This window comes from Dicentrarchus labrax, unplaced genomic scaffold (assembly GCF_905237075.1).
Source record: "Dicentrarchus labrax unplaced genomic scaffold, dlabrax2021, whole genome shotgun sequence".
In the NCBI taxonomy this organism is placed as follows: domain Eukaryota; kingdom Metazoa; phylum Chordata; class Actinopteri; family Moronidae; genus Dicentrarchus; species Dicentrarchus labrax.
Genome location: NW_026136706.1, coordinates 11,656,717 through 11,669,185, shown reverse-complemented (window position 1 = coordinate 11,669,185; position 12,469 = coordinate 11,656,717). Strand labels below are relative to the sequence as shown.

Here is a 12,469-nt window from a genome sequence, read left to right as displayed (position 1 = left end):
TTTGCTCCACTGCAATTGTCTGTTTTAGTTTCTAGTTACTTTACACATTTTTTCATACAAAACATATGAAGTATTCATAATGATGTGTTATAAATTAAACTATCCAACAGTATATAAAAGTTCAGCGGAAACAATTGGCTGATTTATCAATTAGTCTATTGGCAGAAAATTAATTGCCTATTTTCATAATCATTTCATCATTTGCAGTTTTCATGCAAAAAACATTAACATTTTCCAGCTTCACAATTAGTGCATAAGTAATGCCAGTCAACAGTCACAAGGGACATTTTTTGTATTGAGTACTTTTAATACTTTAATTACATTTTCCTGATTACACTTACTTTCAATTAATTAACATTTTCAATGCAGGACTTCTACTTCGAACAGGATATTTTTTACACTCTGCTTTAGTACTTAATACTTCCTCCACCACTGACATCTATGACACCAGCACTAAGAAGCTTCTTAGTATTTTTATCCTACTCTGCATACCGTGCCTATAACTCTCCACCGTACATCCTCAGAAATGTGTTGGCACTGCTACATTTATTTCCCCTGACAGCACTCCAGTTAGACAGCTGTACATGAATCACAGTGGAAATGGCTTGTTTCTGAATTAAGATGTCTTAGAGCTTTATTTATGAATCCCCAGCGATGCAGCCATGAATTGTACAGTGCATGCGGTACACATGACCAGACTCTCTCCTAATGTATGTATTCATAGGGTAAGATAACGACATTAGTAAAAAAAAGAGAAATGATACATGTATCTCTGTATGAACACACTGTTCTCCTTTATTGTCATAAATGAATTCAACTGATTTATCTGTCAGGACCTACGATCAGTACAAGTGCACATTTTTGTACTAACCAGCTCTTTGGCATATTTACTGGATATTTTCAATCAAGTTGAGTGAAGGCACTTTATCCGTCTACAATACATTCTTACAAGACCTATCATTTCCTGCACTGCATTAACTTGACATAACTTTCATGTCTCTCCCCTTTTTACGTCTGAGAGAGAAGTTGCGGTCTGTTAGCTTGTTTCTTCTCTTTAGACGTTTCACATCAGTCATCCCAACCGGGTCAGACTGGCTGATGTTCTTCTTTGTGTGACACTTTGTCAAGGCACCAACGACAAAAGCATAACATCAACAAGCATGAAAAATTAAATCCATCTTACAACAAGGGAAACGACGGACCTCAGATCCATTCGTTGCCAAAAATGTCAAAAAGTTTCACATATACCTGACTTCAAACCATAAATCAAAGTAGTTGTACTCAGCAAAGTAGATCAACATAATATATTAAATCTCAAATAAATAGGCTGTTGTGAAACTTTAAATATATTACTGTTCGGACCATGGCTATCTTAACTTAAATAAAACAGACATTTGTCATTTCAAGACAAGGTAATTAATGAGAGGACACACAAGTATCAGCTCTAATCACAAATACACAAAGAATACATCTATAACACAAAGAGTCCTGCTGTTAAATACACATGTAGAACATTTCATCAACAATAAAATTCAAGGACTGTATTGCCATTGACTGTTTTTAGAAAGGCGTGGGTCTGATCTATATGAGAACTCATCTGCACTCTGGTGCTGATGGATTAAATTATTTTGGGTCTGCGTGATTAATATACTTTCAGCGTGCATATAGCAAACAGGACACAGCCTAGATTCACTTCATTTGAATGTCTGGTAGCTGCAGCGTCAAACCAGCAAGCCAGCAGTTAATGAAAACCTTTTATCTTCACAGTTTCAACTTCAGGAAAGAAAACATTACTGGCTGCATTGCTCTTTGACATTTATATATTTGGAAATATACGGGGAGGGGGGAATTAAAAATACTGTGAAGAAACATTTCTGTTCAAGTAAAAGAAAGAAAATTGGAGCTCACTGCAATGACGGATATCTCTCCAAATTAAACATTTGCTTTGGATTCAAGTAACAAACTGACAATGATTCATGTTTTTATAGGATTTTCTTCTTGGCAGGCGGACCATCACAGGATATAAATTGTCATCCGAATGTTAAATTAACGAACTTGTTACAGGTGCGTCGGCAGCTGCTTAATGCAGGGTGAGGGCAGTATTTATTATTTTTAGGTTTTTCTTGCATCCTGTGAAATTCTCCCACTTAATGGTGAAATTATTTCAGTCAGACATTTAATAAAAAAAAAAACAAACACACATTTTCACAAGTAGCCTCGAACAAAATTATGCCATTGGTCTTTGTGTTTTACTCATCTGAACGATGCAGTTTGGACTGATTTTGGTCAAACAGGAGTTGAGGTTGAGACTGGTTTTCACCCGTTTCTCTCTTTGACGTCTGTTGCAGAACCAGACCCTGACCACCTCCTTCTCCAGATGGAGGCCTTTGGCTATCCGGGCTATTTCCTGGGAGGATGGCTTACTCTTTTCTACAAAGCTGCACTCCAGGGCCTCTTTAGCTCCCAGGCTGCAGTGGGAAACAAGGGAATATAAACTTTATGCAACTAAACATTACTGTATGGAATGCATTCAGTCTTTACTCCTTCAAGTTGATACCTGATAGTTGTTCTTCTTTTCCTCTTCCGCTCATTCATTCCTATTTTGTCATTGTACAAGGCTGCAGGAAGGAAGATGAATTTTTGTTACTTTATGCTTTTGGATTGAACTGCCAGATAAACAGTGTAACTATCATTTTAACCATTAATTGTCTGTACCGTGGCCTATGTAATAAATACAAGAGCTCACATCTCTCTCTATCTTTATATATATATATATATATATATATATATATATTATTTTTTTTTTCTATAATACCTCAGCTATTACAATGATCTAATATAATTTTTCCAAGAGCAGAATTATGACCCCTCCCAGTAGTCACAGTATAAATGCATACATTTTTCTCCCATCTTTCCTTAAATGTGAAATGTGATGAGGATTAATTTAGCCAGAATGGTCTTCATGTGTAGATATTGATCAATTTAAGGGGTCATAAGGCAAAAAGGTTGGAAACAACTGTCCTAGACGACCCACAAACCAGTGTTACGAAGGAAAGCATTTCTAGAAGATCTGAATAAATAAATCAAAAGTGCATTTATGACTTACATTAAGTTTTACCTCACTGAGATGAGATATCCAGGTAAAGATTACATTTCAATAAATACTTTAAATTGAGGTTGATAGAGTGGAGGATGTATGGGTCTCACCTCCAGCCAGCTCAGCTTCGTCAAGCCATTTAGCCAGAATGGCCTTGAGTTTGCAGGCGTTCTTAAAGCTCAGTTGCAAGTTTTCAAAGCGGCAGATCGTGGTCTGGCTGAACTCTGAGCCGTGCACGGCAGCGAGAGCCTCGCCGACATTAGTCTGCGTGTAGCCTGGCATTCAAAATGAAACAGATATAGAAATACTTCATGGAATACAAATAAGCAGAGAAGCATCAAGCCGAGTGCAAACAACAGAAACAATCGTGGCAAGGTTGGTGCAGTTGGATAGTGGGGTAATTTCAGCTATTGTAATGATAATTTTAGTAATAACACTCACCAAGTTTGATCCTCCGTATTTTGAAGTCATTGGCAAACATCTCAAGCTCTCGTATCTGTGGGGAGTCCATGGCAGGGGCCTCTTCTGGGTCCCGTATGCTCTTCCTTTGAGCATCAGTTTTCATATCACCGACTGTGGGGCCCCCAGGGGCCTCATCAGTTGAAAGGAAGGCCGAGGGCAGTGAGGAGAAACCATGGCTTAATGCACAGGAACCACTACTAAGACCATGATCTGGAAACTTGTACAGGCAAGGAGTAAGAGAACCTAGAGAGAGAGAGAGAGAGAGAGAGAGAGAGAGAGAGAGAGAGAGAGAGAGAGAGAGAGAGAGAGAGAGAGGGCAGAAAGGAAAAGCAGAAAGGAAAATTAGTTGGTTGGAGTCACAAAGGAGTCAGACTGTCAGAAGGGTACTGAAAGCAGCGCGGCCACTATTCCCACATGTATCCTTGAAGCCTTTATTTTGACAGCAGAAAAAAGTTTTGTCATTCCCCCGTGAAATACACTGAACCACTAAGAATTAAAAACTGCAGAAACCTGGGAGCTAATATTTGTGACTTTTTGTTTGTTCATCATTCTGCTATGATAGCCAATAATTAGTATTTTTGAAATAAATTCAGAAAAAACTATTTCCATCTCATTCTGAAACAAAGGGAGAGGTCTATTGAGATCTATCGCCATAATTTTTCATTCTGAGAGAGAAAACCACTCGAATACCACACACCTGATCCAGCTCTATTCACTAATACAGACAATGAGATTGAAATCTATGACATCAGTGCTCAGATAATTCAAATGTGTTTGGATGAATAAGTATTCTTTTCCCCGTCACTTAACACAACATATTCCAGATATTTAACAAAGCAGTGTACAGAAGAGTTTAACAAGTCCATACACATTCTTGTCCTTGTCTTCTTGTTGCCACACATAGCTTTGAGTTCACTTCTTTGGTTTTAAAGGTCTCTATTCAATTGGAATTCGAATTAAACATTGCAGAGCCATTTTTAAATAGGTTTGTCATACTTGTGTCACACAAAAAATGTTTCCTTTTGTTCGTATTAATGACAGACTACTGCCAGTACCAGATGGGTGGTTGACCGATCGTAATTTGGACAATGATACTTCTCATAGCAGCATCACTCTGCACAACTGCAATGCAAAAACTGCATTGAATAATATTACATATTACATACATATTCATTCTGAGCCATCCCATGAAGATTGCTTGCTTTTGATAATAAACTTTATCTATAATGAGCAATGCAACACCCCCCTCTAGTGGGATTGTAGTGCAGTGCAAACCATGTTAAACAACTGCATTCAACTAATCAGGGAGATCATATTTATTTCTTATGTACACTGAAGATTTTAGCTTACTACTAGCTGCTGACAGGAAGTTGCAATGTAGTGACCATACAACTAAAAGTCTAATACAACACCACTACAAATAAATTCTACTTTCATGAAGGTAGTAATGTTCCGTTTTCAACCATATGATAAGGCTGTAGATTGTGGTGATGTTACGCTGTATTTTGCACTGTCAGTGAGGGCTTATATCAAGGTTAGAAAGTGTCACACAGTTTTCATCTTTCAACATGATTCTGTTGGCTAAACCACTCACTGGCTATGCTCAGGGCAATAACGTTTACATCTATCTACTCAGATAATCAGCAAGAGCCGACTCCTTGTTTTAATTGAGCATATAAAGCATAAAGCAATACTTTTTCTACAGAACCTGAGAATATTGCCATGAAAGCTTTATCTAAAAACTAGCTAAATATTGCCTGACAGCAGCAATGTTTAAACCATTTTGGAGTCTCCCGGGAGAAATAATAAATGCAGTAATGCAAATGGGTACCAAAAGTGGAGTGTAGAAAAGGATACTGTAATTGACCCGCTGAATTTTTCAGTTGGATCTATACACCTGCTGGAAAGCAATATGGCAACTTCTACACTAACATTGCATCAGTGATTTTCTCTTATCCTCCAGCTGTCAGGGAGAGGCTGGACTCGCTCATTTAAAATCTCCTCTTAAGTCTAGGAGGTAAGGCACAGTGTATGTCTGCCCTCCTGCAATCGCCTTCACATCAACATCAGAAAAGAGAGTGAGCACTCAATGAAAAGTATCCCTGCACCTTATTTGTTTAGTATTGTCGATGATGGATTTGCAGAACAGCTCTTAACCCCCCGCCTCCCTCATGGGAGATGAGAGAAGACTTTGCCTCGATGCCTGGACTGATGATCCCTGAGGGGGGTGCGCATACAGCTATGCTGTGGTGCACACAGCAATTGTTTGTGTACTCTGGAGACAGCCTGGACAGGAAATGCCTTTCAAAACACATGTGGGCTCAGTGGGTTTGTGAAACCACCTCACAAGCCTCTGTGTACATACACATGGACCCTCTGGCTGTTTACATCTGAATGTGGTAGCATCAGTAGTTTTATGCTGAGCAAATATATGCAGACAACAGTCACATACTAACTTCATACTCACTCACCACTTGAGTAATTTTGTGCTGGGAAGGTAGCATACAGCTGCTCGCTGAGGCTGAAAACAAGGTTGATGAGATAAAGGAAGCTAAACTGCTCCATGTAGCTGAAGGGAAGTGCAGAGTTGATAACTCTCTGTGAGTTCATAAAGCGACACCTTTCACATTGCACATCATCGTTAATATAAAAAAATAGATTATTGCAGCTTTAAAAATGAAAGGGTCAATTTCTTTCCTGTCCTTGTCTCATCCAGTTCACATTGCAGAGTTCTGTTTAATGCTATTGACTCTGTTACTGTCCGTTCCTCTCACACATCCTATCCTGCTGAGTGCTGTTGTTGAAACTTTGAACAAGTTTCATTGTGTGATTTTCTCACGTGGATTCCACCACATGCACACTTGATATGTCTCCTACTAAATTTCTTAAGGGAGTTTTATACATTTGGTTGGTCTGTCCTCAAATACTTCCCCTATTTCATGCAAAGCAAAATCCTGTTGTCCTTAATAACAATCTTACAGTATATACATTTTCCTTTCTTTTCTACAGATGTAGATGAATGCAGCAAACTAGCTGATTTCAAACAAGTTGATAGACAGTACAGAAACTGAATTCATTATAAGATTACCTCCTGATGGTAATAAATGTGGCCAGCTGTTCAGTGTTAATCCTAACGTATTTCAGCGCAGCCTATGACACTGCAGACCGCAGTTTTATTAGAGCGTTTATAGGTGCGGCGTTGATGTCGCTGGGTCTACACTCGAGTGGTTAAAATCCTACCATTTAACAGTCTCGTCTGTTAAATAAACCAATCTTATTTCCTCTCCAAATGTTAATTGTTCTGTGCCACCTGGGTTACATTTTAGGTCATACTCTTTTTGGTCTGTATTTGCTCCAACTTGATTACATCCTATAATTGTAACAGTTCAATCATACTTTAACAAAGAACTGCGTCAAAAAATTTAATTATTTTTATCTACTTCAGACTTTTTTTTTTATTATTCAGAGGGATTTGTATGCAGGACACTTGTCCAGTGAAATCCTGTCTAATAGATTCTACTTGTTGGATATGTCTGGGTGCTTCAATGGTCTGTGTTCAAGTGGGAAACAAACTATATTGGTGTAAGTTAATGGTTTGATACTATACTTTACTATGCTGTCAACAACAACAAACAACAAAAATGAACTGACATTGTAAACAGAATCTGAAGAGGTACCAGTTCTGACATCATGTCAAAGATGTTTATGCATTGTGTTGCAGAGATATCTACTGACATGAGCCAACTCAGCATGTCTTGCAATACCACTTAGTGATAGTGACAGACTGTAGCATGAAGAGAACAGGGGGGAGCGGAGGGATAGAGGAGACATTGCTTGCTGACAGACAGCTGCTGAGGCCGGGGAGCTCTGGAGGAGAGAGTTGTGGGCAGAGCCGGAGCTTCTGGAGGACTAAAACATCCATAGTCACGCCACATTCTGCTCTGATACATAGCCTTTTACTGGCAGGAGGTAGTGCTGTATAGTCAGGACCACCTTTGTCGAGTCCAAGACCAGGACTAGTCGAGACTGAGTCAAGACTGAGTCAAGACTGAGTCATGACTGAGTCCAAAGAGGTTTCAGTCCAAGTCAAAACCGAGTCCAAATGAGACAGAGACATAAAAAAAGAGAATGCTTTTGCCATTGCCAGTGTTTTGGCAGGCAGGCATACAATTGCAAGTGCCAATGATTGCCCGGCTGGTCACTATGGTTACCAATGTCAATGCTCGTTCTAGATAGATTTTGAATTAAATCAATACGCATTTTCTGAACAAAAGGGCTTCATCAAAGGAGTTGTTTTGAAGAAGAAAGTTAATTAAAAATGGCCAAGTCAGAGACAATAGAAAAAACGCCTCAAGCCTGGACTCGAGTACTACAGCTCAGTATCACTGCTCTGGCATGTTAGCTGTAATAGTGTTGTTACAACCTTAAAAATGTCATAATATTAATGTGAGTAGAGTTGTCAACATTAACATTATCAATAGTCACTACTGTTTTTTTTATTACACTTTTGTTGGTCATGTAGCATATGCTTACTTCTATATCTGTATATTGTATTATTATTATTTTATATGTATGTACCAATATATACATTTCTATTATATATCTAGATATATTGTTAGATATTGTTATATAATTATAATTTCTATTCTTTAATGTCACGTGAGCACCTTGAGCAGCTGTAACAGACAAATTGTTACAGCTGCGGGGATCAATTAAATATTTCTGATTCTGATTGTTTAAATTAGGCAACTATTCTAAATTTAAAAAGTGCTTTGTTTGATCTACTTGGAGCTAAATGATGACTGTCAAAGTGGCAGGTCGTCTTTGAAAGTCATGTTTAACAAGTGCGCTAAAGAGCTCTAGCATTAGGCAGAGTAATCAAGTCTGAAATTGATTTTAACTGATAACAGATTTTAAATTAAATGTGAGTAAACCAATTGTCTGCTCAATTTATTGGCTTTACCCACAGACTAGGAGAGGGAATCAGTGTTTGTGTGTGTGTGTGTGTGTGTGTGTGTGTGTGTGTGTGTGTGTGTGTGTGTGTGTGTGATGGACTGATAGTGTGTTAAAAGATCATTACCTTGCAATGGATTTGCAGCGCTCACCATGTTCGGGTGAGGGACACCACATGTCTGCAGGATACGAGTCTGAGAAATACTGGCAGAGAGCATCTCCTGAGCTACACACGAGAGAGAGAGAGAGAGAGAGAGAGAGAGAGAGAGAGAGAGAGAGAGAGAGAGAGAGAGAGAGAGAGGTTTCATAATCACCATTGTTGTTACCCTGTATGTTGCAATTGTCTTTGTCTGCACTATAATCATCATCAAAACCTCTATCATAGTCATCCTTGTATTAAAATATCACTGTGACACTGTGTGAATTATTGATAAGATTGGTTGACATTGAAATCACATGTGACACTTGAGTGTTAATGCTGCATTCAGTTCTGCAACTATACCTAATTAATTAATTAGTTAATTAAAATATACTTTTAGTATGCAGATTATGACCACACATGACTGGAACTGAATAATTTAGTGACAGGCGACCTCGGACTGTAGATTTTTGAGACTTGTTTTCTGTGCGCTCTAGACCCAACTTCACTGCTTTCACACTTTTTGTGCCAGGTTGGATTTCGGTAGCCGCATCCTTTTTATCATCCTCATCCAAGTCATAACCATTGTCAGCATAGGTCAGTAAACAATGATCAGTGTCATTGTTTACTGTCAAAATGTTGTCAGAACAGTAACAATCACTGAACTTGCTAGTAACATTTCCATCATAAATATTTAAATTCAGTCACTGCTGTAACTAATAATTAATCATCAATCATAATAATAATCATCAATTAGTAGTTTAATCTAAGAGAAAAAATTAAAACACGCTGTCACAATTTCTCAGTAAATTACTGAAATTATCAATTGACTATCAGAACTGTTGATGATTAATTGTTTGTTGACTATCAGTGCTAGATTAATTACAACCATGCAATACCATCACCACCACTCACCTGCCATCATGCCATAAGTGGCCTGCTGGTTGCTGTAGTGACAGGGGGTGACTGGATAATGTAGGCTCGGGGGGCCGTTGCCAAGAGCGTTGCCGAGGGACGAAGTAGACAAGTGCATGTGGGAGCGCTTGGAGGACTGACCCAAGGACAGCCCGGATGACACTGATGGGGACAAAAGTGGTTACAATAGGACTGGAGAACAAAAAATCAGCAATCTAAGAACTGGATCTGACCTGAGTGCAGGTCAGATTTTCAGCGGCTTTGAAGACTCAAAAAACTCTCTTATATTATATTTTCAAACTGAAACAGCAGCGTGTTGGCATAAGACCTTTAAACAATATATTTAAATTTTATCTCATAACAAGTGGGTTCTTAAAGAAATGTGGAAGCGCCTCTGAACTAGCATTAATGCCATGGACACACAGTTTCTCATGCACAATTAAACCTTCTGCTTAAAGCATTAAATGAATTATTTTACTTTTCTGATCAGAAATATACTCTAAACCATATTAGCTAGCTATGCACACAAAGACAGCTCCATCACATCAGAAAGGAAGAAAGTGAAAGATGAAGATGATATTCAAACTTTTACCAACGAACATCACCCAGATATGAATACAAGTGATAACAGTCTGAGTTGAACACATTTATTCTTTAAACTAGACAATGGAGAGAAATGTCATCTACCGTAGAATTAAATGCTAACATAGCTAACATCTCATACGTGGAGATCTTACACAAAAGAGGTCTGAAATGAACCCATGAAGAACACAGAGGCAGCAACGAACCAAAACATATGCTTATAAAACCAGGGAAATTAACATAACATTTTTTTTAATTGTTGTATTTATTATGACACTGATTCCCGGCTACATGAAGACTTCTATTTAAAACCTCTGCTTTTGTGGATGCTCTTCTCTGAGTGTATTCAAATATATTTGAACATTGTTCAGGTCATGACATCCTGCTAATTAGATAATTATTCATATATTCATCTTTTTATGCAATGGTTCTCCTTTGCCACGTATGATGATTCAGCCAAGGCTTATGAGGCTGTCTTAAACAATAAAAAATACTTTGCCACTTACTTCTTATGAAGTTACATACATTTTCCATTTATTTTAGATGGTCACATTTATTTAGTTCATAGACTCATCTGAAGACAGAACATAAAGACCAGGTCAACATTTTGTTGCAGCAAAACAACATCCTCAAAATTCCACAAGTTGCCTAAGTAGAGAAAAAAAAGGTAAAATTGAATGTATTGTATGACTAATGTTCTGCATGATCTAATCCAGTCTATTCTAAACTATAACAATCAGCAGCCACTTAAACCCCCAGGAAGTTTTCTCCACAATGCTCTGTCGTGAAAGACCTTGGGGAGTTTGTCAAACTGATAACATATCCTCAAAGCAATTACCCACTGAGTAGAGACAGCTGGGCCAAACCAGCTGATTAGATACATTTACATAATTTGGATTGGCTTTGAATAAATGTATTTTTTCAATCCAATTCATCCTCCCTATTGCCTGAGAACACAAATGTGCCTTGATAAGGAGGCAGTGAGGAGGCGGCAAGGTTGGGTCAGTTAGAGGTCTATGGGAACAACTTGTAGCCCTATATGAGACATAACTCAACTGTAGCACTCATGATACCTATACAATCAAAATGCCTATACCCTTTCTTCATATAGCTTCAGAGGGCTGAAGTGGAAGACTGAAGTGGTTGTTAGAGGCCTGCCTTCCTGCAGCTAGGATTTAACATCATGACAACACTATGCGGGTTATGCTCCATATCATACCATTCAGACACTGCAAACTTCTATTCTCCTCTTACTTTTTGCAGAACAAATTGGGCAAAGGTAAAGAAAAACACAAAGAGAATGACACAAAAGAAAATATGTTAAACATTACAGTACAGAAGAACATTTGAGGTCAGCTTACCTGGAGAAACCATGTGAGCATGGGACGTTGTTGGCAGGCAGTCACTAGTAGAGGCGTGGTGCATGAGGATTGGTAAAGGTGAATCTACTGAAAGTTGGGTGAAAGAGTCGGCACTGAATGCCTGGCATGCCATTCTTCTCCGGCCTCCTTTTGAACACTCCCAATGGTGCACTGAAGTTTGAGTTGATCCCTTGATTTGTTTCTTTGCTTTGTCCTCTCTGGCTTTATTTGGTCCAGTCTGGTTCCTTTCCTTGTCCTGTGTCTTTTTCGTCTTAAAATCTGTTTCCTTGCCTTCCTTTGTTGTGTCTTGTTTTGATTTGCCTTGCTTGGTCTTGTCTTCTCTTGTCTTTACCTCGCTGCGTCCTGTCTTCTTTCACCTCTCATATCATCTACTGGTCCTTCTGTCCCAGGCTCAGTCAAACATAGTTCTCACTAAAGTCACTTGGAAATGTGCGTGTAAAAAACTGTCATAGGTTACCTTTTTTTTTTTCATCAAAGATAAATGGCTGTCAGCACTTCAGCCAGAACTCTTCACAGCTTTAGGCACATCTGCACCCTCAGCCAAGACTCTTGAAGATGAATAGTGATGAGCTTCAGGTTCAAGTTACTATCACTGGTATTTCTGCTCAAAGATGTTCCTCTGCTACTGAGCTTTCTCTCATTAGGGCCTCTGCACTGCCTGTCCCTGTCTCTTTTTCTCTATTATAGATGCAGGTAAGCCACTGTCTGTCATACCCTCAGCATTTTGCCGCCCTTGTCTACTGCAGGTATTTATATCCCACCCACCTACAACTAACCACCCCTCTGTCGACCTATGAGGCCCCCTATTTCCTATCAAGCTGCTCACCCCCACCTACCAATCTCATGTCAGTGCTGTTATTACTTGTGTTTGTCCGTACCTGCGTTCTCCTCATCCCATTTCCAAATCCAGGATTAGGGTACAGAGCGGCTGAGAAACCC

The 12,469-nt window shown here is 38.8% G+C and overlaps 1 protein-coding gene across 1 annotated transcript; it reads right to left on the bottom strand.

Annotated features, from left to right (window-relative positions):
- Positions 1-657: 657 nt before the first annotated feature.
- pou1f1 (POU class 1 homeobox 1) lies at positions 658-12,232 on the bottom strand. Its single transcript, XM_051403959.1, has 7 exons — positions 11,510-12,232; positions 9,567-9,728; positions 8,640-8,738; positions 3,539-3,802; positions 3,208-3,372; positions 2,558-2,618; positions 658-2,468 (listed from the first exon to the last, which is right to left on the bottom strand). The coding sequence occupies exons 1-7, from the start codon at positions 11,640-11,642 to the stop codon at positions 2,228-2,230; spliced, it is 1,125 nt and encodes a 374-aa protein (XP_051259919.1). The 5' UTR covers positions 11,643-12,232; the 3' UTR covers positions 658-2,227.
- Positions 12,233-12,469: the final 237 nt, after the last annotated feature.